The 27,177-nt window shown below is 33.6% G+C and overlaps 1 protein-coding gene across 7 annotated transcripts in view; it reads right to left on the minus strand.

The window, feature by feature from the left end:
- The window catches only part of GLMN (glomulin, FKBP associated protein), a 34,695-nt gene that overhangs the window by 3,641 nt on the left and 3,877 nt on the right, over positions 1-27,177 (minus strand). For 6 of the 7 annotated variants that reach the window (XM_011355648.2, XM_011355651.2, XM_011355649.2 and 3 more), the window contains exons 4-16: positions 25,081-25,197; positions 23,240-23,348; positions 22,062-22,302; positions 20,739-20,841; positions 14,364-14,551; positions 12,554-12,607; positions 11,030-11,060; positions 10,840-10,929; positions 9,892-9,933; positions 9,723-9,796; positions 8,438-8,522; positions 7,819-7,925; positions 6,942-7,005 (exon numbers count right to left, since the gene is read on the minus strand). In XM_011355648.2, the coding sequence (XP_011353950.1) occupies positions 6,942-7,005; positions 7,819-7,925; positions 8,438-8,522; positions 9,723-9,796; positions 9,892-9,933; positions 10,840-10,929; positions 11,030-11,060; positions 12,554-12,607; positions 14,364-14,551; positions 20,739-20,841; positions 22,062-22,302; positions 23,240-23,348; positions 25,081-25,197 (1,305 nt within the window). Of the gene's footprint in view, positions 1-4,933; positions 5,024-6,941; positions 7,006-7,818; positions 7,926-8,437; positions 8,523-9,722; positions 9,797-9,891; positions 9,934-10,839; positions 10,930-11,029; positions 11,061-12,553; positions 12,608-14,363; positions 14,552-20,738; positions 20,842-22,061; positions 22,303-23,239; positions 23,349-25,080; positions 25,198-27,177 lie in introns of all 7 variants that reach the window. The other variant, XR_002779260.1, reaches the window with a different exon arrangement.

Raw genomic sequence — 27,177 nt, forward strand, 5'->3', positions numbered from 1 at the left:
TGAGAAAACATTAATATTAGATTCTATTTTCACTGGGCATTTACTTTTGATGAAACTATTTTACATAATTTTAACTTTAAAGTCTTATACTTTCTTTTTTAGAATGTGGCTCAAATTAAGTCAAAGTTTGCTAATTATAGTCAATATTTTTCTGAATATTGTCACTATTTAGTTTCAGATTAGCAGTCCAACTTGAACATGGTTCTGTATTTTTTAAAAATTTTTCTTCTTCTAATAAAACAGATGGAGTGCAATTTATACATGCTGGATATAAGTTTTGCAGTTGTAATGAATTGGAAAACAGTATCTCCCTCAAAATTCATTCTGAAAATAGTTAAAATAATTTGATTGTAAAACTTGACAATTTTACTGACAGAAGGTACATTTCGCTTCACAGCTAAAACTACATATTACTATAAAATTAAATATTAGTTCTTCTGCTCCGACAATGGTCAACCTGACTGGTAAATACATAAGAGACATTAGCAAGCAATACACTGAACATCTTATTCCTAGCCAATTTGTGAAATTCCCTCCACTTTCTCACACTGTTCCTTACAATTCTGGCCACAAAATTTGATGCAATATCCATTAACTTTTATTAAAAATCTGTAGAAGCAACCTGATGTTTTCAATTACATTCTATTTGATTTTGCTGGTCTGACCCACTAAATTGATTTAATGACTCACTAATGTTTGGTTATGACCAGAAGTTTGAAGAACACTAAATCATATACCTACGGAAGATGTTTCTGAGTTAGAGTAGTCATTCTTCAATGTTATTGGATAATGCCAAACTACTCTCTAAAAGTGATTATACCAACTTGTTACATCATTGTTCCATATCTTCAGCTATGCTACCTACCTTTTAAGCATGCCGTTCTGATGGGTGCAAAATGGTACCTCACTGAAGTTTTAAGTTATATTTCAATAAGCACTAGTGATACTGGGAATTGTGTCTTGTGGTTATCGGCCATTTGGGTTTCCTTGTCGGTTGCCTGTTCAATATCTGTATCCTTTCTCTATTTTTCTGATTTGTGGTCTTTTTCTTCTTGCTTTGTTATTCATGTATTTTTTATATTTATTATCAGATGGAGGAATGAAGATTTTTCTCTGTTGACTTATTTTTGCAGTTTGTACACATTTCTTTCTTGAATAGGTTAGTTTTAATGTCATCATATTTATCAATCTTTTCTTTTGTGGTTAGTGCTTAAGGGGGTAGAAACCCTTCCCTACCCGCTTAAGTCACTCAGATAATCTCCTATAATGTGTTCTGAAAATTTCTAAGTTCCTTTTCAATTTTAAGTCTTTAATCTGTCTGGAATTTTGTTTTGTATGTGAAACAGGCAACTAATTTCTCCCCTGGGTGACAAATTACCCAGCATCATTTACTGAATACTCTCATTCTTCTCTTCTAATTTGCAATGGCATCTTCATTTCAGATGGAGTACAATGCAATGGTGAATTAAGAACATGAGCTCTGGGAAACTGCCCAAGTTCACAAACTGGCTGCTCAATTAGCTGTGTGACTTTGAGCAAGATATACTTCCTTCTCTATGCCTCCATTTCCTCATATGTAAAATGAAGAAAACAGTAATACCCTCATAAGAGGACTAAATGCATTAATACACACTTAAAGCACAGTTTGGCATATGATTCAATAGATACATTATCATTATTAGCATCATCATCATTCTATATATTTAAGCTATTCTATTCTACCAATCTATCCAATCTAACCCTCTTTATGGTAATGCCACACTAAGTTACTATGGCTTTATAATAAATTATGATATCTAGCAAAGCAAATCCCCCTCCACAAACGTCGTTCTTCAAAATTGTCATGGATATTCTTGACCCTTAACTGTTCCACGTGAAACTTATGATCAACCTATCAACTTCCATTTTTAAAAACCCAACTTGTGTTTTGATTTGAATTATACTGAATTTTTAGATTAATTTGAGAACTAACAACTTTAAAATACTGCATCTTTCCATCCAAATAGATCACTGATTCTCTAGGTCTTTTAAAAATCCTTCTAGTATTATAATTTTCTCCATAGTTTTACATATATTTACATGTTTTCCTAAGTATCTCATTTTTGTTGCAGGTGTAAATATTTGCTAGCTGACTAAGAATTGAATTATTATTATTATTATGTGTTGAAAAGATCAAATGTTTTTTTCTATAGCTACTGAGAAGACCAAGTATTTAATGTATAATTACATTAACTTTGCACTGCTGGAAACCCCACTTAGTTGCATGACTTTAAAAAAAATTTGATAGATTTGGTGGTAATATTAGTATTTATATTCATAAATGAGATTAGCCTATACCCTTCCCTCAGCATACTATTCTTGTCTGTTTTGGTATTAAGGTCATATCTTGCTAAATATACTCAAATTAGTCACAACTATTCTTTTTCTAGTCTTTGTAACATTTCATAATATATAGAAGTTCTCAAACTTCTCTAAGTTAAAATGTAGATTTCTGTCTATGGCCATGCTACCCTGAACAAGCCCGATGTCTGATCTTGGAAGCTAAGCAGGATCGGGCCTTGGTTAGTACCTGCATGGGAGACCACCTAGGAAGACCAGGTACTGTAGGCATAAAAAATAAAAAAATAAGGGATTGTAAGCTGACAAGGTCCTTGCAATCTGTGAGGTCAACCAAGGGTTGCCTTACCTAAAAATTAAAACTTAAAAAAAAAGAAGTGTAGATATATATCTGTTCTTTACTCAGAGGCTTTGATTGATAAGATTTGGAGCTGAACCCAAGAATCTGCATTTATGTATATATTTAAAAAAAATACCCAGGTGATTTTGATTAGGAACATATGCTAAGAAACAATAAGAATGACCCTGTCCAATGCCAATGAAGAATTGAATTTTTAATTAAAATTTAAAAATTAAACTCCAAATGGTCACATGCGGCTACTATCTACTGTATTGGACAATACAAGTCTTTACTAAGTCTTTATTAAGACCTTTGTTGTTTTTCAATCAAGTAATTTAATACACAGCCCATAATCATAAAACCTAAAATAAGGTAATAAAAACATGTTTCAAAATTAGGCTAAAGAAAATTTGTTGCCCATTCTGTTCAGCATAATTCTACAAATCTTTCATATGATGAACAATAGTAATATTTTTAGAAGCATGTAGGAGTGAAGAAGCTATAGAAATAAGTATATATTCTCTCAGACATCACGGTTACTAGATCTTAAAAAAACTACACAGAAAATCATTTTAAGATTTCTTTTACCTTTGATGTCTAGAAAAAGTAACGTAATATTTTAAAAAAACAGTTATAAGGATAAAAACTTGGAATGTTCACAAATCCCTGCTTTTTAATATTATACCCAAGCAGTATCATTGATGAAGTACTAAAATCTTTTCAGTTCTAAAGCTTAACCATACATTTGAAAATTCACTGCAGCCGGTCTCACAAAAGGAAGACTAGGCAGTTCGTTGCCACACTGAGATTTATTGCCAGAACAGACAAGGACCTTGCAAAGATAAAATCAACCATGATAATGAATAAAAAGGAGATAAATAAGACCCCGTTTTCCCCTTTTTCCTAATTCATATATGACTTTTTATTTATGAGGTAATACTGTACTTCTATCACTTGTAATATTAAGTAACATTTATGACCTGAAGTCATTTGGCTCTGCAAATGACACATAAGGGATATGTTTTAATCTTGGAGAAACAATTTAAATGAGAACCCAAAATATGGATTATATAGAATTATACGTATGTGCATTTATATGCCAGTTTTTTCCTAAATGAAAATCATATGTGCATATATTACATAATTTCATTTAAAAAAAATTACTGATACTTGTATCCTTTATAATCTCAAACTGCTTCCTTTGACACTGTATTCATTCTATATAGTTCATAACAACAACTTAAGAAAAATAATGGATAAACAGGCAAATGGGAAAGGATATGAGTATATAAGACAAAAGGTAAGGGTTAAAATTACAGACTATGTATTAAAATATTATTGTAATTCAAAACTAACCCATATTTAAAGGTACCTACCAAATAAAAGAGAATACTAAGTATAAAAACTAAGTTGGTTTTACCAGTAGAGATTGAGGTTCAAGGTTCAAAAAAGAAAAGTTATGTGAAAATGAAGTGTGGGAGAGGATGCCTATAACTTATGCAGAGAAATAAAGAGGCATGAAATAGGGTGAGGAGGGGAGTGACTTATGAAAAGAATAAGTCAGCTGACAGTAATCTAAAATAGTAGGAAAAGAAATGGATCATTATTCAATTATGAATCACTTGTATCATTCGACTGTGTTCTTAATTTTCTTACATATCTTTCTGACTGCTTTTCAGCTTTTCATATGACTACCCTCTCAGAACACTTAATTGCTCAAAAATAGGTACTGGTAGGAGTCCTTTTGAATAACTACCCACAATTCAGCATCACCAGAGTCCTTTTGGTTTCTCCTTTAAACAAAATTTCTAAGAACTAAGAAACTGTCATTTTTTTGATTAACCACAGCAAAAAGATTTGCCTCTCATTTATACCCATGACCTATTATAATTGTACTTAGGAGAAATTCTTCTGTGTGAATAGGCTCTTAAGTTGTCTGAAAGATGTCAGGTTGCCATCATGGATTATTTTTTTGTTGTTGTTAATTTCCTTGGTATGATAATTCTTATGGCAACTTGCATGGCAATGATACTTTGGATTATTTAATCTCTAAGAAAACAAATTAAAAACCATTAAATAAAACAATCTTATAAGCTGGTTATATCCTTTTTTTCACCATATAATGTTCAAGCCAAATAAAAGTGAAGCATTAGTTGTGAATATCACAGCTGACCTTGCATAGTACTAAACTTATCTGTCTTCCCTCTTAGGCAGAAGCCCATCTACTGCCCCTGTTAAGTACACTGTATTTCATACCTGATAAATCTATCAACTCTTTATCAAGAAGATTCTTTTTCTTCATGTCAGGCAAATCAGATCACCTCTAGGTATGGCCTTTCTGGATTACTGAAAAAGTAAAAACATATCTCTTACCCTAATGACACCTTCCTGAAGAAGGGCATCCACTGATGCTGAATTTTACTTATCTTTTCTACTTTTATCAGAAACTCCTTTAGGAGTCAGGATTTAGTTTGTGATTCAAAGACTCTGGCCACTAGGTATATGTCCTTGTGCCAGTTACAGATCTTTCCTGTGCCTACATTACCTATGAAAGGTAAAAAAGAGTACTGATAGCATTATGAAGAATAAATGATATATAGTACCTGACCAGAATAGTGGTTGCCACTGGCAGGGGGTGGGGATGGGGTAATGAGGTCAGAATTGGGAAGAAAAACAGGGAATTTCTTGTGATGATAGTAATGTTCTATATTTGATGAGGATTTGGATAATATAGATCTATCCATTTGTTAAAACTTGGTGAATGTACACAAAATCTGTGCATTTCATTTTATGTGAATTTTAACTAAAAGCAAAGCTATAGCTAGATATTTGACTCTACTTAATGAAATACATGCTGAAATATTTAGGGCAAAATATGGTGATATTTGTAGTTTATCCTGAAATGTATCAAAAAACTTAAGAGATTGATGGAAAGTAAAATGTTAATGATGGAATGAATCTTAGTGGTAAGTAAATCAGAATAAGTCAGCTGACAGTAACCTAAAATAGCTGTATGTTTGAAAAACTTCACAATAAAATGTTAGAAAAGAAAAATGCACCCTGGCACAAAATAAGCAGTAGTCAATGGTAGCAAATAACAATTTTTGGCTGAAAAGGGATGATGAATGAGGTCAAATCACTGAATTTACTAGATTTAATCTAGAGGGAAAGAAACTGCTACTTAGAAACTTTTTATTCCAAATTACAATTTACTTAAAAAAGAAATAAAAGCTCTTTAGCATCCTTAAATAAAAGTCAATTACTTTCATTTCTAAAAAAAGAAACATTAACAAGTGATTCAGGTAGTTAAAATTAAGAGATATGACACATAGGGAAAGCAATTATTAGAATAGAAGACAAAAAGCAACTATAATTCTACTGTATGACAAATCTCAAATAGTTTTCTATTTATTGAATACCTCTAATCATGTACTATTAAAAACAAATCAAACTTCCTACACATTATCTATAAGGTGCTGTTAACAGATTCTGTTTTAGTGCTGAAAATGCTTCAATTTGTCATGTTGAGAGGATATCAAATTATCAGATGGTTTTATTTTATAAAGCGCAGACTGAAATCATGACTTATAGGTGGAGGCAGCTGAACAAGACACCCAGATATAGGTTGAATTCCAAAAGCTTAGTTAACTTAGAACCTCCAGCTTATCTAACAAGTCTAAGCAATGCTTATACAAGAAAGCAGACAACATAGATGGACCTCGAGATAATCATGCTAAGCAAAATAACCCAGACAGAAAAGGTTGAAAATTACATAATATCACTTATAGGTGGGATATAAACCTAAAAGCAATAAACGAACAGGACAAACAACCAGAGACTCATGGACATGGACCACAGACTAGTGGTTACCAGAGGGTAAGGGGTAGGGGGAAGTAGATGGGGTAAAAGGGGTCAAATATGTGGTAACAGAAAGAAATCTAACTATGGTAGGTGAAAACACAATGTAAATATATATATGCCTTACAGTTAAAATGTACAGCTGAAACTTACTGGATTTGGTTAACCAATATCACCATTAAAAAAAAGAGGCAGAAAGCAGAGGTACAAAAGGAAAAGGAAAGGGATGTGGCATAGTGAGGACTCCTGGGGATTAACTTTAGGTTTCAGAATAATTGTTAGCAGTTCTTCCAGCCTTTATAGCTGGGTAAGAAATATTGGCTTAAGTAGATATTGATATGAAAATCTGAAACATTCCTTATGCATGTTGAATACAGTCAGTTTCTCTTTCAAAAAATTCACTTACTTGATTGTCATGTTCATTATCTTTGATAACCAAGTACCTCAATAAATTTAATGAGGCCATTATCCTGTTAATTGAAAATACATAATTTGTTACTTACAATACAGTTTTATAAAATCAACAGTAATTTCAATGAATAAAGTAAGCTAAAACCTAGGGTATATTTTTATAATTATGTTTGCCATTAAAAGTACAGTTGATCCTTGAATAACGCAGGGGTTAGGGACACCAAACCCTGTGCAACTAAAAATCATTTGTGTATAACTATGTATTTCCTTTAACATATCTTTTGGAGTGGTAATAAGTTATCACTCTTGTTTTCCGAGTTCACAAAACACAACTGTGAAAATTACTATTCTTTTTTTTTCCCCCAAGGAACTTTATTTAATATTTGAGAGAATCATCTCTTGCTTCCTGAATTTTAAGATTCCTTTTATTAATGCTTTACAACCATTTCTCAACATCCATTCTATTATACTGAAAGTGAAATTACATGTTCTATATTTAAAAAACATGACGTCCTGAAAAACAAAACAACAAAACCTAAACACATATGCTTTTTATAACTTATATACATGAAATTCTTAGTTTTTAGTCACCAATGCTGCAGTTGCAAATCTCTATGAGCTATATTGGAATACTTGGGTATGTCAAAGGTAAAAAAATCATACTGTTGGTCATACTTCTGGAAAGCAGAGTTTTTGATTTTATTTTTACACAGTATCTAATTACTTAAATATGAAAATCTTTATATAATTTTATGAATTAACCATAGATCATAAAATCATAGGAAAATGCCTTTTACTACTTTAGGTTGCCCATTTTATTCTGAATTTACTATGTGAATTTACTATGTGAATCTTAGTAATGATTATCTCACCTATCAGAGTTTTGCAGTAGATCTGTTTCAGCACCCTCTGGGAGAAAGAGTACCAAATCTAGAAGGGAAATCAGCTGTGGTCCTGTAAACCATTTGTTATGTGTTCTCTGAAAAGCAAAAGAAAAACTGAGAAAGGCTTTAAGTAATAGCTTGATAAATTCATGTGTTTTCTAATGCCTTGATACTACAAAAATAAACTATTAAATATTTAAAACATATATTTTTTAAGTTTAATTTCCATACTTTCATTCGCTATTTCCAAAACCTGGAACAAACTCGGCTAGTTTGTGAATGCTGATGCATTGTTTCTTTTTTTTTTTTCTATATGGAATTACTGAGTATTCACAAATTAGACTTCAGTTTCTATTAATATTTCAAAAGTACATAGCAAAACAAAAAAGTCACATTATCAGCACAAAGAATATAATTTAAATTTATAGTTATCAAAATTTCAAAATTTAGTTTTTTAAATAAGCAACAAAAATGAGAAATACATTCTAATACTAGAGACAGAAAAAGTCGATAGGGCAAAAATCCATATTAATGTAATCCATAAATGAATAAATATATCCTATAAAACAAAATAAATTGATAATTGACACCTTAGCTATGCTCTTACCTTTAATGATATGTCAATCTGATTTTTGATATTTTGAATAATAAAGGCCTCCACACCTGAGTGATTACTTGTATTCAATAAGCACCTTTAAGGCAAAATTACAATACATTTGAAATTATCCTGGACTACATTATAATTAATAATGGTGCAAATTTTACAAATTCAAATGGGCCATGTAGTACTTCTAGGAATACAAAAACCAGTGAAGATGATCAACCAATTACAGTCACTTATTATGGTTACTGGTTTAACTAGCAAATTCTATTTTAACTGGATTTTTCCAATAAGAATTTTCTATCAAACCAAATTTGCATCTTTTTGTACATATAGTTGCAATGATTTAACATGGCAAGAATAGGCACTAGTATATAATAACCTAAAAACTCTCCAAATTATTCTCTGTGAAAGTTGACTAGTCTGGTTACACTAATTAAATTGCAAAGAAAGGAAACTCAATATGACTAGCCCAGAAAAAAACATTTCTTGGTAGGAATACAGGTAGATCAGAAGAGGAAAGCAAGTACAAGACCTAAGCATCAAACTGAGATTTCATAAACCTGCTTTGACTTTTATCAACAGAAATGAAGAAAAGATCGGATCAAGAATGCTAGTTCTGGCCGATCCCAAAGAAGACTTCTTAGCATTTTAACCATGCCCAAATCTGTTCTTAAATCATTTTTATTACATAGGTGTCAACAAACTGAGATCTGCAGGCCAAATTCAGCCTGCTGCCTGTTTTATTAGAATAAACTCACCCTTACTACAAAGACAAAATTGAGCATCTGCAACACAGATTGGCCCATTAAGCCTATATTTACTATTTGGCCTTTTATAGAAAATTTGCTCTTCTTTAACTCAGAGAATTGCTTTTCCCCTCAAAACAGCACTATTAATAAGCTCTACACTAACTTGAAGTGAACAGCCTGTCAAGTTGTAACTCCAGAGCCATTAAATTCAACTGTGAATAAGGAAGATTACTGACATATGTAAAGTTCTAGCAGGAGCCTAATCAATCTGTTTAATCTTTTAAGTCTATTTTAATTTTATAGTATGTCAATTAACTGATTGAAATATACACTATTATTCATGTAATATATGTGTAGATATGTACCCATATTGATTAACCCTTCTCTATCATCACATATAATTTATTATAATGTAGTTTCCAAGTAGAGTTGAATTACATGTAAAACATACTGAAATACTATAATCTAGAATAATCAAATGCATTAATTTGGTTTTTAATCAACCATACACTTCACAATTAACCATTCTTGATACATACCTAAATAACGTATATTTGCCTTGAGAATCCAACTTGTTAATATACAGCTGAAGCATAGCTAAACCCTTTTTCCTCTAAAATAGAAGAAATAATAGTTACATGAACTGAATAAAGATTCAATTGTTTATAAAAATTGTAACTCATTTTTAGTCTGAAAACATTTACATACCAATGTCTCAATAGGGCAAAGCGTCATAACTTTAACTAAGCCCTGGAAATAAGAAAAAATTTAATTCAGATAGTAATAGATTACATTGACTACAAACTAACAACTATGTCATCAATGGTAGATACTGAAAATTCAGAGAAGTGAGGGTAGGGGATTTTAAAATGAAGTAAAATTTTCCCCGAGCCTTTCATTCCATTGTTAGGTCTACAGGAAACTGAATACAATCCATTTTATGAGTGATATTGAGTAGGGTGTTACAAAGTATAAATTTAGAAGTGAATGCTAATTTTCAATTATGTCTAGAGTGGCCAAAAATGATAACAAACATGAAGAAACATAATCCATCATTAAAAATATTCAGGTTTATTAATACACTAACAAAAGCCACATTTTTCTATTTAAACAGTGGAAAAACAAGTTTCTACATCAATAGTTAAGGACCTACTTGGCTATGATAACTAAGAGAGTAGTGGGCAAAATTTATCATAGGAGGGAAAAAAAAATGTCTTTTTAATAATGAGTTAGTTCATGTCTTGATGAAGTCCTAAGGACTTGAGTTATAATAAAAGGAGTTTTATTTTCCAAGGTCCTATAGAAACAAAGTGTTAGAGAAGAAAGTTATGTTTTTCCACTAGATGCTATGCTGTCAACTATGGTAGCCATTAGCCACATATAGCTATTTAAGTTTAAATTCAATTAAATTTTAAATTCAATTCCTCAGTCACACTAGCCACATTTCAAGTGTTCAGTGTGGTTAGTGGCTATCATGCTGTACTGAACAGTTAGAAAACGACTTCTACCATCACAGACAGAAAGTTCTACTGGACAGCATGGCACTAGTTTCCAAAAGATACAGAGAAGAAAGTGGGAGGAGTCTGAAAAGACCCTCGCTAAAGTTCAGAATAGGAAAAGGGTTATTTTTAAGATTAGAATACATATTTCACTTACCTGAGGTACGGTAAGAAAACTCTTGATTTCTAAGTACTGGTGAGGAAGGCTGTTGTCTTCTATTCTCAATAAACCATTCTCCAACAGATCCTACAGATTGAAATAGATGCAGAGATACATATAAAGTCAATAGCTGTATTTATTGACATTACTATGTACTTAAATTATGATGGGTGCAAACAAATCTTACCAATCCTTTGGAGAGAAGAGACTCTTCTGTCCTGGAAGAGAATATTAAAATTTATTGACATGATTTTCTAAATTGCTTTAGAATAATTCATTTTAGGAAATACACCAAAAATCCGTTTTACCAAAAATCAAAATTTAAAGACTTTAAAAATACGTATCATTAAGGAGAAAATCTGTTAAAGAACTTAGTCAAAAAAATCCTTAATCCATCCTTGTCTGTCTTTTGATTTGGCTACTGACATCCAAATCTGACCAGAATCAGCCTACTCAGGGTTTGTTTCCTGGTATCAGATCAACAGATCCTCAAATAGCAAGTGCTAAGAAATCAATTATACCTGCTATAATACTTTGTATTCTAGTTGATTAGTCTGTAAAATTTTTTCAATTCTTTTTATACAAAAAAGAATTAAGCGCTTTCCATTTGTGATAATATTTTTTAAAGTTTTACAATCATTGTTAACTAAATATTTAAGATCTGTAGCAAAAAACATTATCTCAGGTTCCAGGTTCTTATTCCAACCATTCAAGTGTTATATTTTTGACTCAATGACTAAAGAGTTTGAATATCTTAAGAATATATCAATACATAGTCTCATTGTATGAATATAACAAACTAAAAAGAATATAAAATCATTAAAACACATATAATACAGTAAATTTACAGCGTTAATAACTATTTGTGCCAGGAGACCCTTGGAAATCCTTGCCTGCTTTGGACATTTGCCATGTTACAAATCTTCCTTCACCTGGGAAGAAATGGGATTGATAAACTGTCACTAGTGTTCCTAAGGGATGGTACTGAAAGGCCCTGACTCATCTCAAGATATAATTTAAACATGTTATGGAAAAAGAAAACAAAGCATGTAGTTTTGCAAAATTCTTATATAACCGTGTGGAAAAATTGTGGATACTTGTTACTGTGTAATTTTTTTAAAAAGAGAAAGTCTTGCTTCTTAGTGTCTCAAATAAGAAAAGTTGTTGAATGATATCACTGTCAATAATCTTAAGTTTTAAAAGGTAGGGTCAAGATATCTTCCTTTTGATGCAGTTCAGATTGTGTCCATGAAGTAAAAACATGGATGAATTGCTTTTATTTACTTTTTTGAATTTTTATAAGAGTTTATTTGAACCAAAACTGATGACCTACACCACAGAGCAAGATCTCAAATGCTCCCTGAACTGCTTTCATTGACCACCTCGCCTTAGATGGTGGAGGCTACAGTGGGATAGAAGTGTTTTAATTTACCAAATTTTGAATTAAGGGAAGAAACCTAAGAAGCAGATGATTTGAAATCGCCTTATACGAAAATATTTTTATATTATCTTTGGTTTAAAATAAAAGAGATTTTGTTGTAAAACCTCTTTGACTAACTTTTGTCTCTGTTGTGAATACTACTTCACTGTTTTATAAAATAACCAATTAATTAATTAAGGCCTGGCAAAGAGAAGGTAGTCTCCCCTGATCTTGACAAGGACTATTTTAGTACTACTATGGAATTCCAAGATGCCATCTAAATGATCTTACCTTTGCAAAAAAACTTCAATATGTTCCATATTAAATTGCAAAAGGTACGATGGGCTAAAATAGAAACACACACACACACACAAATTTTATAAATTTTACATACACACTGTTATGGGTTGAATTGTGTCCCCCTCAAAAAAAATATGTTGGAATCCTAACCTCTAGTGCCTCAGCATATTATCTTATTTGGAAATAGGATCTTCTTTTTTTTTTTTTTAATTGGCATAGGAATGACCAGGAGCAGTGCAGGAACTGTCCCCCACCCCAACTCTGGAGGTAATTGAGTTAAAGTGAGGTCATTAGTGTGAGTCCTAATCCAATATGACTGGTGTTCTTATAAAAAAGAGAAATGTGGACAGATACGAGCATATAGGGAGAGCATTATATGGACACAAAGGCAGAGATGGGAGCAATGCATCTACAAGCCAAGGAACATCAAGGATTACCAGCAACCCACCAGAGGCTAGGGGAGAGGCATGGAACAGATTCTCCCTCATAGCCTCGAAAAAACCAGTTCTGCCCATCTTTGGACTTCTAGCCTCCAAAACTGTGAGACAGTAAGTTTGTTATTTTAAGCTATCCAGTTTGTGGTACTTAGCCCTAGCAAACTAATATACATACCTACATCATTTTGGTGGTAGAGTATGATTAAGAGTGTAGGCTTTGGGGTCAGATAGAACTCTTTGAATTACACCTATCCCACAACAAGAAGTAGTTGTATGGTTTTGGGTGGTATCTTAACTTGTCTAAGTCTGTTTCATCTGCAAAATAAGATAATGCTCTATTTCATAGGGCTATTATAAAGATTAGATAATGCATATAAAGCTGTTAGCGTAGTGTTTAACACATGGTGAACATAGAATTGGTAGCTATTATTACAATATTTGCACACAAATATACCCCAGGTATATTCATAGATAAATATACAAATGCACAAAGAAATATACCCAAGGCCTGCAAGACAAATACATAATCTTTATTATGGAACTTAAGAGTCCAAAAGGTGTTACAAAATTATATACTTTTTAAAAAAATAATTTGTTGAACTTTATGGGATAAGAAGGACAACATCAAGCTAATCATAATAGGAAGAGTCTACCTAAATAGGGTGGTAAGTAAGGCTTTCCTCAGAAAATTACCTTTATGGATAAAGATAGTTCTAAGCAAATACAAAGTCCCTATAGCAGGAAGGTTCATGACACATTGGAATAAGAAATCAAAAAGTCTACATTACTGGAGCATAGTAAACAATAAAAAAGGTGGTAGGAGGTGAATCAAGATAATCAAGCAGGGACCAGATCATGTGAAGCTTTTCCCATGTGAAGGCATTTAGACTTTATTCTATTTTTAGAGCAATAAGAAGCCACTGAAGGGTTTTCATTAAGGGACTACTCTTAAAACTTCATTTCCTAGTGTGTTTAGAATGAGTTGGATTAAAAGGGATTGATAAATGTCCACTCAGGATTATATCAATAGTCCAGTAAAAAAATGGTAATTTAGACTACCCCATGGGTAACTGGCCAATTCCCTCCCTTACAGCCCAGGATGGTCCCAACAGCTTAAAAACAAAGCTCAGTTAACACTTTGACTCTTGTCCCTATCATTCCCTGATGTCTATTTCAACACCACCCTCTCCCCTTTCACTACTTGACTTATACTGGCTTTAACGGATTACAGGCAGCGTTACTTAAAAGACAGCTTTTGTTTATACTTCATTTACTACACTAGTAAACATATATTGGACATTAAATAAATGAGTTTGATGATACTCCTTTTAGAATACATGAATAAATCAAACACTACTACCCACCTTAATACCATTGGAAGCTGATCAATAGTGATGCCTTGTACAAATACTAGATATGCCAGAGAAGCCATAGAGTCTGCTAATTGTTTGTCTTCTTCTTCTTCGAATTCAAGATAATTCCAAGTCCTCTTTTTCCTTCCACGATTAAAAATCATTTTCGGGAAAGGGTGTCCAATTGCTGATAAAAAACCCTGTGAAGTGGATAAAAAAGGAAGCTACAGCAGACAGATGCTAATGTGGCCTCCACCATATTCACATCCTGTATAATCCTCTCCCCTTTAGGTGGAACCTGTGAGATTTGCTTCTAACCAATGGAATATGGCAAGATGCCACCTCATGATTAGATTGTTATGTGACAAAAGAGAGGGAATTTTTGCAGATGTAATTAAGGTCAAAAATCAGTTGACTGAGTTATTGAGAAAGACTATCCTAAGTGTGCCTGAGTTGTCCAGGCACTTCTTGACAGTCAGAAACTCACCCCTGCTGACTTTAAAGTACTAGGCTGCCATTCTATGAGAGGGCCTCTGGAGGAGGCTGTGTGGCAAGGAACTACAGGCAGCCTCCAAGAACTGAAAATGGTCTCTGACCAATAGCCGGCAAGAAAATGAGGACCTCAATCCTGTAACTTCAAGAAGATAAAATTTTGCCAATAACTGAAGGAACTGAGTAAGAATACAAAAAAGTTCCACAGATAGATGGTGGTGACAGTTGCACAGTACTTAATGCAACTGAACTGTATACTTAAAAATGCTTAAAATGGTAAATTTTATGTTATGTATATTTTATCAGTGCTTCAGAAATATTTGATAGCAACCCAAACAATGTGAGACATACAAATATCATGAAATGATAGTTAACTACTCAGATGAAGAATACTCTGGGAACAATGCTCCATTGACCACTGTCTACCTAGAGTGGGCAGGAGAAATACTGGTCAGTGGCAGCAAAGATTGAGGAAACAGTGCTGATATCTCAGGTCATATGTGCTCTTGTGCCATTCATAAGAGAAAGAAGCATCCCTGTATTAGTGGATAGGACTACAGTTTTACCTCGTTTTATTAAGAAGAGAAGGAGAAAAAGAGAGACTCAGGAAATAAAAGGTCACTCCTATGCTTCTTATACTATTTCTAATTCTAGTATACTAGAAAGCACCTGACCTTCAGAATCCAATGGAATTGAACTGAGTTTTGGTTCTACCACTTACTACCTTTAAGACACTAGATGAGTTATCTAACCTCTCTAAAGCCTCAGTTTTCTTATCTAGAAAATGAAATACTACCTATATCAAATATTTACTGAGCTCTACAAAAAGTTAAGGCTACAACAAAATGCTATATAGAGGTCAAAAGGGAATGAAAAAAACAGCTAAATTAGAACGAATACCTTCTACATATTCACTTATTTAATAAATGCTTGAGTGCCAAGCACTAGGCATGACATTGTAGGGTATTATAAAACCAAATAACACTTTTCCAGCCTTCAGGGAGTTAAAATCTGCTGATCCCAGATGGCTCCATTAGTCATTTCAGAACACAAAAAGGAAGCATGGAAAATTATCTTCAGTCACAAAAGACTGCAATTCAGCTACCAGATGTTAAATATATACTGTTATACTGATTTTGAAAGCTACATATTCTTGTTAAGCTATAACATAAAAAGTTTATTCATATTCCAAATGTCCTCTTAATCATGAAGCTCCACTTCATGCAGCCAATGCAACGTGCGTTTTTTTCCCAGAGCTAAGGTTAGCCTCTTTAAAAAACATCATACGTAAACAGTGCTGCTTTGGATATCTAGAGTCCACCTGTGTCCAAATTAGGGCCTTCACCACCTATCCACACACTATTCAACAGTCCTCCTCAGACCCAGCACCTACCTGCCACTCCACAATTTCTCAAGACAGCCTGTGCCCTTTCAGAAATATTCCTATGCTGCAACCCTTGGGACATTCAAGCAGTTTTACACCAAAAATAACTTGTGCCAAAGGAGGGATGGCTGAGGCCATTAATCTCAAGCACCCCATACTTAACTGTACTTCTCCAAGAAGTACCTGTACTTCTGAGAAGGCACCTTCTCACTTCATCTCCTATCCTGATTTCACCTTTACTTCTTTATTACTTTGTGCTTCCTTACTGCTGGCTCTTTCTACTTGTAATGCTCCTTCCACTGAGATCTTAGAAACTCTCCCCGACACCTTTGAACTCTGCATAGGATACTTTGCTCTATCTCACTGATTTAATTAAAGTGGACTGATTTCTGGTGGGAGCTGCTCTCACCCCTCTTACATCACACAGCCAGGAAGGCAGCAGTGGGGACGGGTGGTACGGGCAAAGGCTTAGGATTATTTTGGTTCATGCTGCACTCTCAAGCAAAAGCTTGAGGCAGATGCTATAATGCCCTTTATCTGTCCTTATTTCTGTCATATGCTGACTTCTTGGTCATTTCCCCACATTTCACTGAAGACTCTGGTATCTGCCCACAATCTCTACCTCTATCCAACTCCTGCTATAATCCTGGGAACGTTGAATATTCACGTAGATAACTCCTCTAACAGGCTAGCCTCATGGTTCTTAATTTCTAAATTCTAGTGACCTTAATTTCTAATCCATTTCAACACCTAATTCCATTTTGGATCTCTGTCAACATTCAGAACTATTCCATATTAGATACCTAAACTCTAAAAACTCATTTTCTAACCATAACCTCTTATCCTATCCTCCTACCAACCTGCTTTCCTACCTGACTTCTCCAGCCCTGTGAGTCCTTCATTTTAACCTACCCATCCATTCCCTCCTAACTCCCCTTCTTTCTCTATCCAACCAATACACTATTGGTCATTTGAACTATCTGCACCCTATGCCCAATAAAATGCCAGCCTTGGAAAAATCGCTATATTCCACCTTCTCTACTACATCCGTGGAGCTGAGTGTAGAAAAATCACACAAAAATATAGATGTTATCACTACAGTTGTGGTCTCCAACCACAGTCGAGTGCCCAGCACTACTTATGCTTTCATGGTCTTCCACCATCTCCCTTTCCTTTTCTCTCAGTATTCCAATTCTTTTTCCAGTTTCCCGAAGCCTCTTACCAATCCCCATTTCTACCTACTCATTCCTAAAAGGTCTCCTTCACCTAGAAATTTGAGGCCATTGGGTCTGATTCTCCTCCATTATATTACATTCCTGCTACAAATTTCTCTACATGCACACCCATTCTTATCTCCTCCTTTCCAGGTGTCCTGGACCCTATGCCCAGCTATCTGCTCTCCTCAAGAAACATTATTTCAGTTATGCAAGAAAACTTTTTTTTCTCCTTTAATGATTCCCACCCCTTCGGCCTATAAACATACTCCCTATCTCCCCTATTACTTTCCTACCCTAAGGCCATGTCTTCTAGCTGTTGCCTCATCTTACTTTTCTAAACTCTTTTAGAGAATAGCTTATACTAGTCATCTTTTTCCTCATTTTTGATGCACTCCTTTATCCATTCCACTGATTTTTGTCTCCAACACTCCAAACTGTTCTTGCTAAGATTACCAATGCCATCTTCCTACATCCAATGGATGCTTTTCAGCTCTTACTTTATAGACTCTCTCTGCTGCATTTATCACTATCAATCACTTCTTTCTTTTTGAAACTCTACTACCCCAGTTTCTGTGATATTTCTACCACCGCTTCGACTGTTCTTTGGTCAAAGAGATGGGCTCATCTTAAGCGCTGGCACTCTGTAGGGTTCAGTCCTGAGCTCTTTTCTCTTTTCACATTGATTTACCTCTTTAGGGGATCTCATCCACTCTTATTTCAAATTTCCTCCTTAAAAACCTGCTCTCTCTGGGTATTAGAAATATATTAAGAAATTATTATTAATCTTGTTATGTGTCATAAAGGCATGTGGTCATGGTTTTTAAAAAAATCTTTACCAATTAGGGAAGCATAAAGACTTATGAATGAAATGATATATCTAGGACTTGCTATAAAATACTGTAGCAAAAAAACATTGGCAAAATGTCAGGAACTGTTAAAGCTGAGTGCTAGATACATAGGGGTACATTATATCATTCTCTCTACTTTTTGAAATGTTTTTAAATTTCCATAATAAAAAAAAATGTTTTTAAAGCACACGATTTCTCTGCACTTTGCTTGGTATTCTCTATCTCAATTATTTGCATCTGCCCAGTTACCCAAGCAAAAACCTTATCCATGATTCAACCTTTTAACTATTCTTTTAAATCTAAATCAATAACCAAATTTTGTTAATTTTACCTACTATAAAGTTCTCAAATCTGCCTTATCCTCTTCATCTTCACCACCATTTCATATTCAGGCTCCTCTCATCATTCTCACTTAACCTAACCAGTCTCCCTGTTTCCAATCTTATCACGGTTAAGTTCATTCTCCATTAAAGTGAGGAGTCCGAAACACAGTTCGATTACATCACTCCCAGGCTTAAAATCCTTTAACTGTTTCCAACTTTCACAGCTATCATCTCAAAACAGGGTACATATATCACATACAGTGGTGTTTACGCTGTACCCAGGGGATTTATACTGGACTCTAGCACTGGCAACAATGAAGAGGCCCCAGACTCTCCCGCACACCTGGGAAAATCCCTCTTCTCTCCTGCCCTCCCCTCCCTTATCATGCATAGTCTCTCTACTACTATCTTGACCATCAACATTAACACAAAGTATGTATCCGTATTTATATCAGTCACCAAATCATCTCTCATACTCAGAATGCAGTTACCCTAAAATTCTGGCATCTCCTCATCTTTTCTCTTACCTCTCCTCAAATTTCAGACACCCTTTGAACATAAGACTGTGGAACTCAGTCATTAGCAAAATCAATTCTTCTCTAAATGGTCTCTCATCTCTCTTGCTCTAAATGAAATCCGGTTCTACTCTGAAAATAACTGTTTTCTTTACAACCCTCTGAACGGGCTGTTACTTTTTCATCCATATCCACTGTACTACTGAGCCTGGAAGTAAAATACCTGTTCTCTTTGCTGCTTCCAGACCATTCCACCCCATCCTCTCTAAAATCTCTCAGCTCTGAAACTCATTCCATGTGACCATACCACTTCTACCCCTCTTTGCTGCAGTCATTAGCAGAATCCAAAGTCACTGCATTAATTGGCTTTCCAACATCACTCTTATCACAATCATGTGACTTAAATGTACAACCAAAGATCTTCTAATACCCTGGAATCTCAGGTACTTCATTTTGTCTAGTCCAGTGACCTTGGCTTCTACCCTCTCCTTACAATATGCACTCCCATGGTCATACTGTCACAACACTGTTATTAGTAATGTCACAACACTGTTAATAGTAACTGTAACTTTTCCATAATATTAATTTCAAGCAACCTTTTCTTTAACCTGATATTTTCAGCTTATTCCTTTTAGTAACCTAACTCCAACAGGACCTATAATCTAGTGATCCCATCATCTTTCCACTGTCTCTCACATTTAGTATATCCTAACTTCCCTCCTTACTCAGCTTAAATTCCACTGTCCAACATTAGTCATTCCCCTGTATACATGCTCGGTGCTCTTGCCCCTCCCTTGCTTTGTAGAACTCACACAGTTCTCAAAACCCCAAGCTAATTAAATCCAACTTTCCTCCTATGCTGCACCTGCATTCGTGCAGACAAACATAGCCACAATTATACTTCTAATCTGAAATTCATGGCTATCAATCTCAAGTACATATTTTTCTAAATTTAAGATTAGAATCTCAGCACATTTTAAAATACTCTTGATGCATAAAGTCAAGTTGCATTTAAAATAAAATTTACTTAATTTTGGAGTTATTTTGAAAAGATTTATCATGAGCCTTAAAAGTGAGGATATTCTTTGGCACAGAAATTCCACTTCTAGGAATTTATTAATTTAACAATTAAACATGCAAAGATTTGGCTAAAAAGATATTTATCAGACTCGACAGTTAAAAAAAGTGGAATATTGTATAGTAATGAAAAATTGGAAAAAATCTTTGTTGAACTGCATGGCCCAGGTTAAATATATTATGCTAAATCTGTACCATGGAGCATTTTTAAGCCAATGGAAAAACATTCATAATATTCTAAGGAAAATGAAATAGATTACAAAAAAGTATGTATAATACTCACTGAAAAAAATTATATATGTAAATATTTATTCACAACTATAAAAGCAGAAAAAAGTCTAGAAGGTATTACTATTATTTATATTTGGGTAATGAAATTATTGCTGTTTATCTTCTTTTTGTTGATCTGCTATACAAAAAATACATATTGCTTTACTATTAAATGTATCAATGTTCATGCTCAGGTGTAGTACATGAGAATATAGCAGCATTATAGCAGTATTTATAGCTGATAAAATTAGCTGTACTTACTATTACTTCAGATGCAAAACACCTTAATGGATCATTTCCAGCTTCTTCAGACTGCTCAAAGAATTGTGCTGTCAGCAAAGGGCATTTCAAGCATTTGAAACAACTAAGGTATAAGAAATGGGTAGCTATGAATACGGCACTTCCTAAGTATAAAACACCTAGTTCTATAAGCACATCTAAGTTAATTTTATATAAAAAATAATGTAAGCACCAATAAATCAATGGCTTTTCAAACTGGTGATATAAGATCCTTTTTACTAGTAATGGGGAGAGCACAAGAACACCTTGCTACAATGTGGTGGGATTTACTCTCATGTCTGGACTATACCAATGGACGCTGAATGTTTGTCTGAGGACCAGTGCTAGTCCATGTAGTTTTCGTTACTTCAAGTAAAAATCAGGACAGTGTAATTTTTTCATAAAGCATTATTTGTTTTATTTAAAAAACCAAAGTTTATTCTGTGATAAATCTTTTCCTATATCTTTAGTTAAAATATCTTTTCTTTCATGAAATGGGTTTTATAAACAGTAAAAAATTTTTAATGTCCTAACCTAACAGGACATAAAGCTAACAGTAGTTTTAGTCTCCAAAATTTAAAAAGTAAAATTATTGGCCCATGTAATTCAATAATCTAGTCTAGTACTATCAAACATAAATATAATGCAAGCCCCATATATAATTTAATTTTTTAGCAGTCACATTAAAAGTAGTAAGAAATAAGAGACATTAATTTTAATAATTAACCCAACATATCTGAAATATTATTTCAACATGCTATCAATATAAAAATTGAGGCAATTTAGTATTTTTTTAATAACAAGTATTCAAAATCCAAGTATTTTTTATACTTAGAGCACATCTTAATTTGGACTACTCATATATCAGGTGTTTGAAAGCCATAATGAACAGTGCATGATTAGTTTATAGTTCCCCTATTGGGTACTCTGCTAATGTTTTTGCAGTCAAGTTGGACATTCAATAATCTGGTGCTTCTTCTGCTTTCACTTTCAAAGGGACAGTAAAAACACAATTCTCCCACAGCAAGACCCGATCCTTTGTTCATCTATTTCCCTCACTTCTATTATTCACTTACTATGATGAGCAAAGCCAATTCATAAAATATAACCAAATGAATTTTTAATTTTTAAAAATATCAATGCCTCATTAAATGCCCATATCAAATGAACCCCATATTCTTCTAAATTAAAAAACTGAAACTAGATTTTTATTTCCATTGCTAACAAATGAAACAAAGAAATATAAAATAATTGAACTATCAATTACTTAGATCCACTGTGAAATGTTCTTAAAAATATACTTACAATTTAAGTAATTCGTCCTTTAATTTTTCATTTTCCAGTGAGTTTTCTTTGTCATCAATGACTTCTTCCACAAAAGGCTTAGTAAATTCTATTAAGGCCTTGCAACACTGACAAAGGCCATAGTTATCTGTCTGTATTTGTTCCTTTGAGTATGGAACAGGAAGGAGAGATAGCTGACTCCAAATGGTAGACAATGCTAATCCAACTGAATATGCCTTGTTGTTATGAAGTTTCTGTATCACTAAAACAGAGACCAAGTTGTTACTTGAGGTAACCTCATCAAGCACACTAAAGATGGGACAAAAAGTCCAATTGATGTAGAATTATAACACATATTTTTTCATATTTTAAGAACTCTGAAATCAGGATGACATATCATATAGCTTAATTGACAGTGTTTTCTTAGAGGTGAATAAAAGAATGAGGTGTGGCATTCTTCAACAGATGCCATGAAATCTTGTTTAGGTATGTTTACAACAGGTTACATATTTAGGACAGAAATGCTTTCCTTTTTTTTTTGGTTGTTTTAAGTGTAAGAGAAAGTGTCTTATAAACTATAAGGCACCGTAAAACTGAGTATTTCATGTGGTACAAAGTGGCTGGGCATTCATACTTAAAACAGATTTACTCTAATTTCTGATTCTGGGCCTTTCGACCAGACTGAGTTATATGTAGGTCATTAAATTAAAAAGTAGTCTCTTTCCAAGTCTGCGCTGGTTGCTAAGGTCCGTTACTTATCATACTTGTTTCATTCTTTGGTAATACCTCTGCTATTCTCAACCCTAACTTCCCAATGCCAAGGATGAGCAATGCCTTGCCTGATATTGTTCTTAACCAAGATACAAGACTGTCACAATGCTATCAGACTGAGTATTGCAGACATCACTGAGGCAATCTTTTAAATATGTTTATAGGGAAAATTCTAGATCTAAGTTGCAGATAGGAAGGGAAGGCAAAAAGCTATAGGTTACAATACAGCACAAAAAAAACAGCATGACATTCCATAAAATATTTCTTGGGTACCCACTCTGAGCCAGGTATTGCTACTACAGTTTAAGCAGACTACTCATTAATCAGTCATAAACTTTACTTTGGTACAGCCTTGACATTTCGGAGTAATATGAAGGCAATTACACAGATAAAATAAAAAAACACTTAGATATCTAAATATTCATTACCTGTTTGTAATGGCTGAAGTAAAAGAAGAATAATTGGGGATATCTGTTTTCCTGAGGGCTCCTCAATCAGTTCAAGCAAACCCAACAATAATTCCTTTGGATTACATAACTATAAAAATATTCACAATTGAACCTGTTTAATACAAGTTGTATTTAAAGCCACATGATTACTATTTTTAAAAAAGAGGGCATATACTGAGAAAATTATTTTTGCTTAACAATAAAACAATTCATAAAATTGTTTAAAAAATACAGAATCTCTGATTATCAAATCATTGTAAAACTAAACAGGATCTCTGATTATCAAATCATTGTAAAACTAAAACAAAACAAGAATTCAAAAGTCAAAGGGTCTCTAATGGACAACTACATTTTGGAGACTTAAATTCCTGGCTAAAGGAAAAGTTAGAAGAATGAGAAAAGAGAGCCTGATCACGAGAGCTGAGGTTTCCTTGAGCTTTTCCTGTCTACACTGAAGACTGCCTTAGTTTCTCAGAGCTTCCATCAGGTGGACCTTTTATCTCACATTGTCAGGGTATTTAGATGAATGTAGTCTCTTTTGTCCTTTCTGAACAGAGGACAAAGAGAAAGCATTGCCTTCTGAATGGCCATGTCTTATCACCTCACTTACCTTTTTAAAAGCCCTCATAGTTAATAACTAATATGTAGATGGAGTCCTCTCTTTCCAAGTATATATTTGTGTTTATGTGCACTGATCTCTACGTAGATTTTTATCATTTTTCTCAGAATTTATCTTTCTTAATCATCATTTTTTACTTATAACTATTAACTTTTTACCAAGAGTCACTTTCTGAAGTTTTCTGTCACAACTAATCTCCTTCCTATTCCTTTTTTCATTGTGATCACTTGCATTGTTTTTCATATATTTATTTTAAATTTAAAAGTTAGACATTTATGCAATCCATGATGTGATCCCCCCCGATTAATCTAGCACCTATCTGGCACTAAACACAACAATTACAATAATATTGACTATATACCTACCAGGGGTCCCCAACACCTGTGCCATGGACTGGTAGCTATTAGGAACCGGATCACACAGCCAGTGAGTGGCGGGCGAGCAAGTGAAGCTTCATCTGTATTTGCAGCCGCTCCCCAGCGCTAGCATTACCGCCTCAGTTCCACCTCAGATCACTGGGCATTAGATTTTCATAGGAGCACTGGTCCCTGGTGCCAAAAAGGTGGGGACCGCTGCCCTATGCTATACTCTAAATCCCTGTGACCATTCTGTAACCAATTTGTACTTCTTCATCCCTTCACTTTTTATACCCAAACCCCCTTCCCTCTGGCAATCACCAGTTTGTTCTCTGTATCTGTGTTTTCATTTAGTTTATTCGTTTATTTGTTCCTTAGATTCTGCATATAAGTGAAGTCATATAGAATTTATCTTTCTCTGGTTTTTCATATTCTTTTAGGGAACATACCACAGAGGAAAGAGCACTGAGATTTGACTCTAGTTCCAACACTGCCAAAAGATCAATGTGGCTTTGAACTACCTCCCTAAACCTTGAATCCCACATCTATACGATAAACTACTTATTAAAAATAAAGCTTCATAGGTCTCTCCTTGGGGCTTCTGAATTAGTGGATCTGAGATGGTTAGAAAATTCTTACATCCAGAAAATTTGAGGAAACGGACATGAACTTGCCCATCTAATCAATAAAGCTGGGCCTTTTCTTCAAAGAGTTCCCTCCTGTATTTTCATGAACTAAAAATTTTCTTATCAAAAACAAGCATTAGACAATAAAGGCGTATAATTAAAACATTATAAAATACTGCTTTGTATTGGGACGAAGAGAACCTAGTTTTGTTAACTTACCTTTATCAATAAATCAAGCATCAGAAAATATTTTCTTTTGTCATCTTCCTTATTTTTCCATAAAAGACATCGAACAACAGGACCAACAAGATTCCAGGCCATACTCCTGATGATGACCTGTAATAACATTTTCAGAGTAAAGGAAATACTGCCATCTATAGGACTCTCACAGTGAGCTTTCTTAACTTGGAGCTTAGAAATTTCCTCTAAACAGAAAAGATGAGGCAAGCGAGTCCTACAACATTTCACCATTGACTTCCTAGCATTCCTAGGGTTGGCCGCTAAAAAATATTAACATTTTAAAATAGTTTTTAATACTGTTACTGAAGAAAGGCAAATGGGCCTTTACTTTTAATCAAGTTGGCCTTTCCCAGAATTTAAATAGTTCCTCTATTTCCAACAAGATAATTTGCTTACTATGTGCAAGTACTTAACTTTCATGGAGAATTTTGCTCCCCTGATTCATAAGGAAATCCAGCCAATATTCATGAGCTCATGAACCTTTTAAAGTTCCTTGCAGAATCTCTAAATATATTATAATCATGTAACTTATGTAAAAGGAGAGGGTGCCATTTCATTAATTTTCTCTCCTACATACAATTTGCTTCTATTTTCAAAGATCTTTCAGAATGCTTACCATACAAGTAAAAGTTTATAATTAGTGATTAACATTCATTATCAAAATCACTGATTTTCAAAACTATCAAAAATATACTCCACTTCTTTGGCCTGCATTCTACTTCAACTCATCAATATTTATCAAGCATATACTATGTCGACTCCCTAGAATACTCTAGGGGTTAGAAATAAAGCAAGAAATATATCAGTTAAGATCTCTATCATTATAGTTTACATCCTAGGTTCATTTTAAGGAAAAAAAAAAAAAAAAAAAAAAAAAACCAAGAAAAAAAAAAAGTACAATACCCACTCTGTGACCCCAATCTTATAAGATGATAAACAAAGGTAGAGTATAAGGTATACCAGGAGAATAGTCATTTCCATCTGAGGAAGGCGAGAGGCTTCCTAGAAGAGGCGATGGCTAAGCTAAGGCTTGTTAGAGAAATACAGAAGTTTGTCAGGCATAGATAGGTGGAAAATACATTCACAGCTCTGAAATGGCAATGTGTAAAGATATGACTTAACATGTCCTAGAGAACTAGCAACAGAATATGTTAGGGTACATGAACATATAGTTTACAAAAGAGGAAACACTATTTATATCTTTGCTCTTTTACTAATTGAACATTTTAGTGTTTGTCTTATCAATCTGCATGAGCTCCCTATATGTTAATATTTACCTAGGTGTATTTATGGCAAATAATTATTTGGTTTTGGTTGTCCTTATTTTTTACACAGTGAAATATACTTTTTTCTTTTGTCCCTTTTCTACTGCTTTTATATCTAAAATGGATTTCTCCTTTAAAAATAAACATTCATTTACATTTTTAAAAAAGGTACTTCATTCTTTTTATTCAACAAGATTTATGTTGGAAACATGACATAAAATGAAGAATTAATGTTTAAAAAAAACCAACAGCAAAACAATCATGTTTTTTACCTAATGAGATAGACAGCTAATCCCTGAATATCCTTTTCATACTAGTTATTTCTTCTGCCTGGCACACTCTTCTCCCAAATAGTCCCATAGTTTACACCTTGCTTCCTTTTAAACCTCTATGCTATTTCACCCAGCACAGTCCAACCCCCTACCATGCTTTGTCTATATTTATCACTTTCTAACATACTACATTATTTATTCATCGTGTATAGATCTCTGTTAGAATTTAAGATCCATATGGCTAGTGATTTCTGTTCACTGCTATACGTACTCCTAGCATGTAGAGTAGGGCCTGTTACAAAAGAGGTGTTCCATAAATACAGGTTGAATGGTATCTATTACTTTTAAGTGCAATAAATTATTTTCTCTCCAAATAGTTGATATTCTGTTCTGTTTTATTCTATTTTTGTGTGGCTTGGATTTTAATATTTATGTTTTTATTAATCAGGAAGTTATGTGGTTATTTTTTTCCAAATTACTAAATATTTATTCCTCCATTACTTATTAAATAAGCATAAGCTTGCTTTTTAAGACTTAAT

The sequence above is a fragment of the Pteropus vampyrus genome, unplaced genomic scaffold (assembly GCF_000151845.1).
Source record: "Pteropus vampyrus isolate Shadow unplaced genomic scaffold, Pvam_2.0 Scaffold22, whole genome shotgun sequence".
NCBI lineage: Eukaryota > Metazoa > Chordata > Mammalia > Chiroptera > Pteropodidae > Pteropus > Pteropus vampyrus.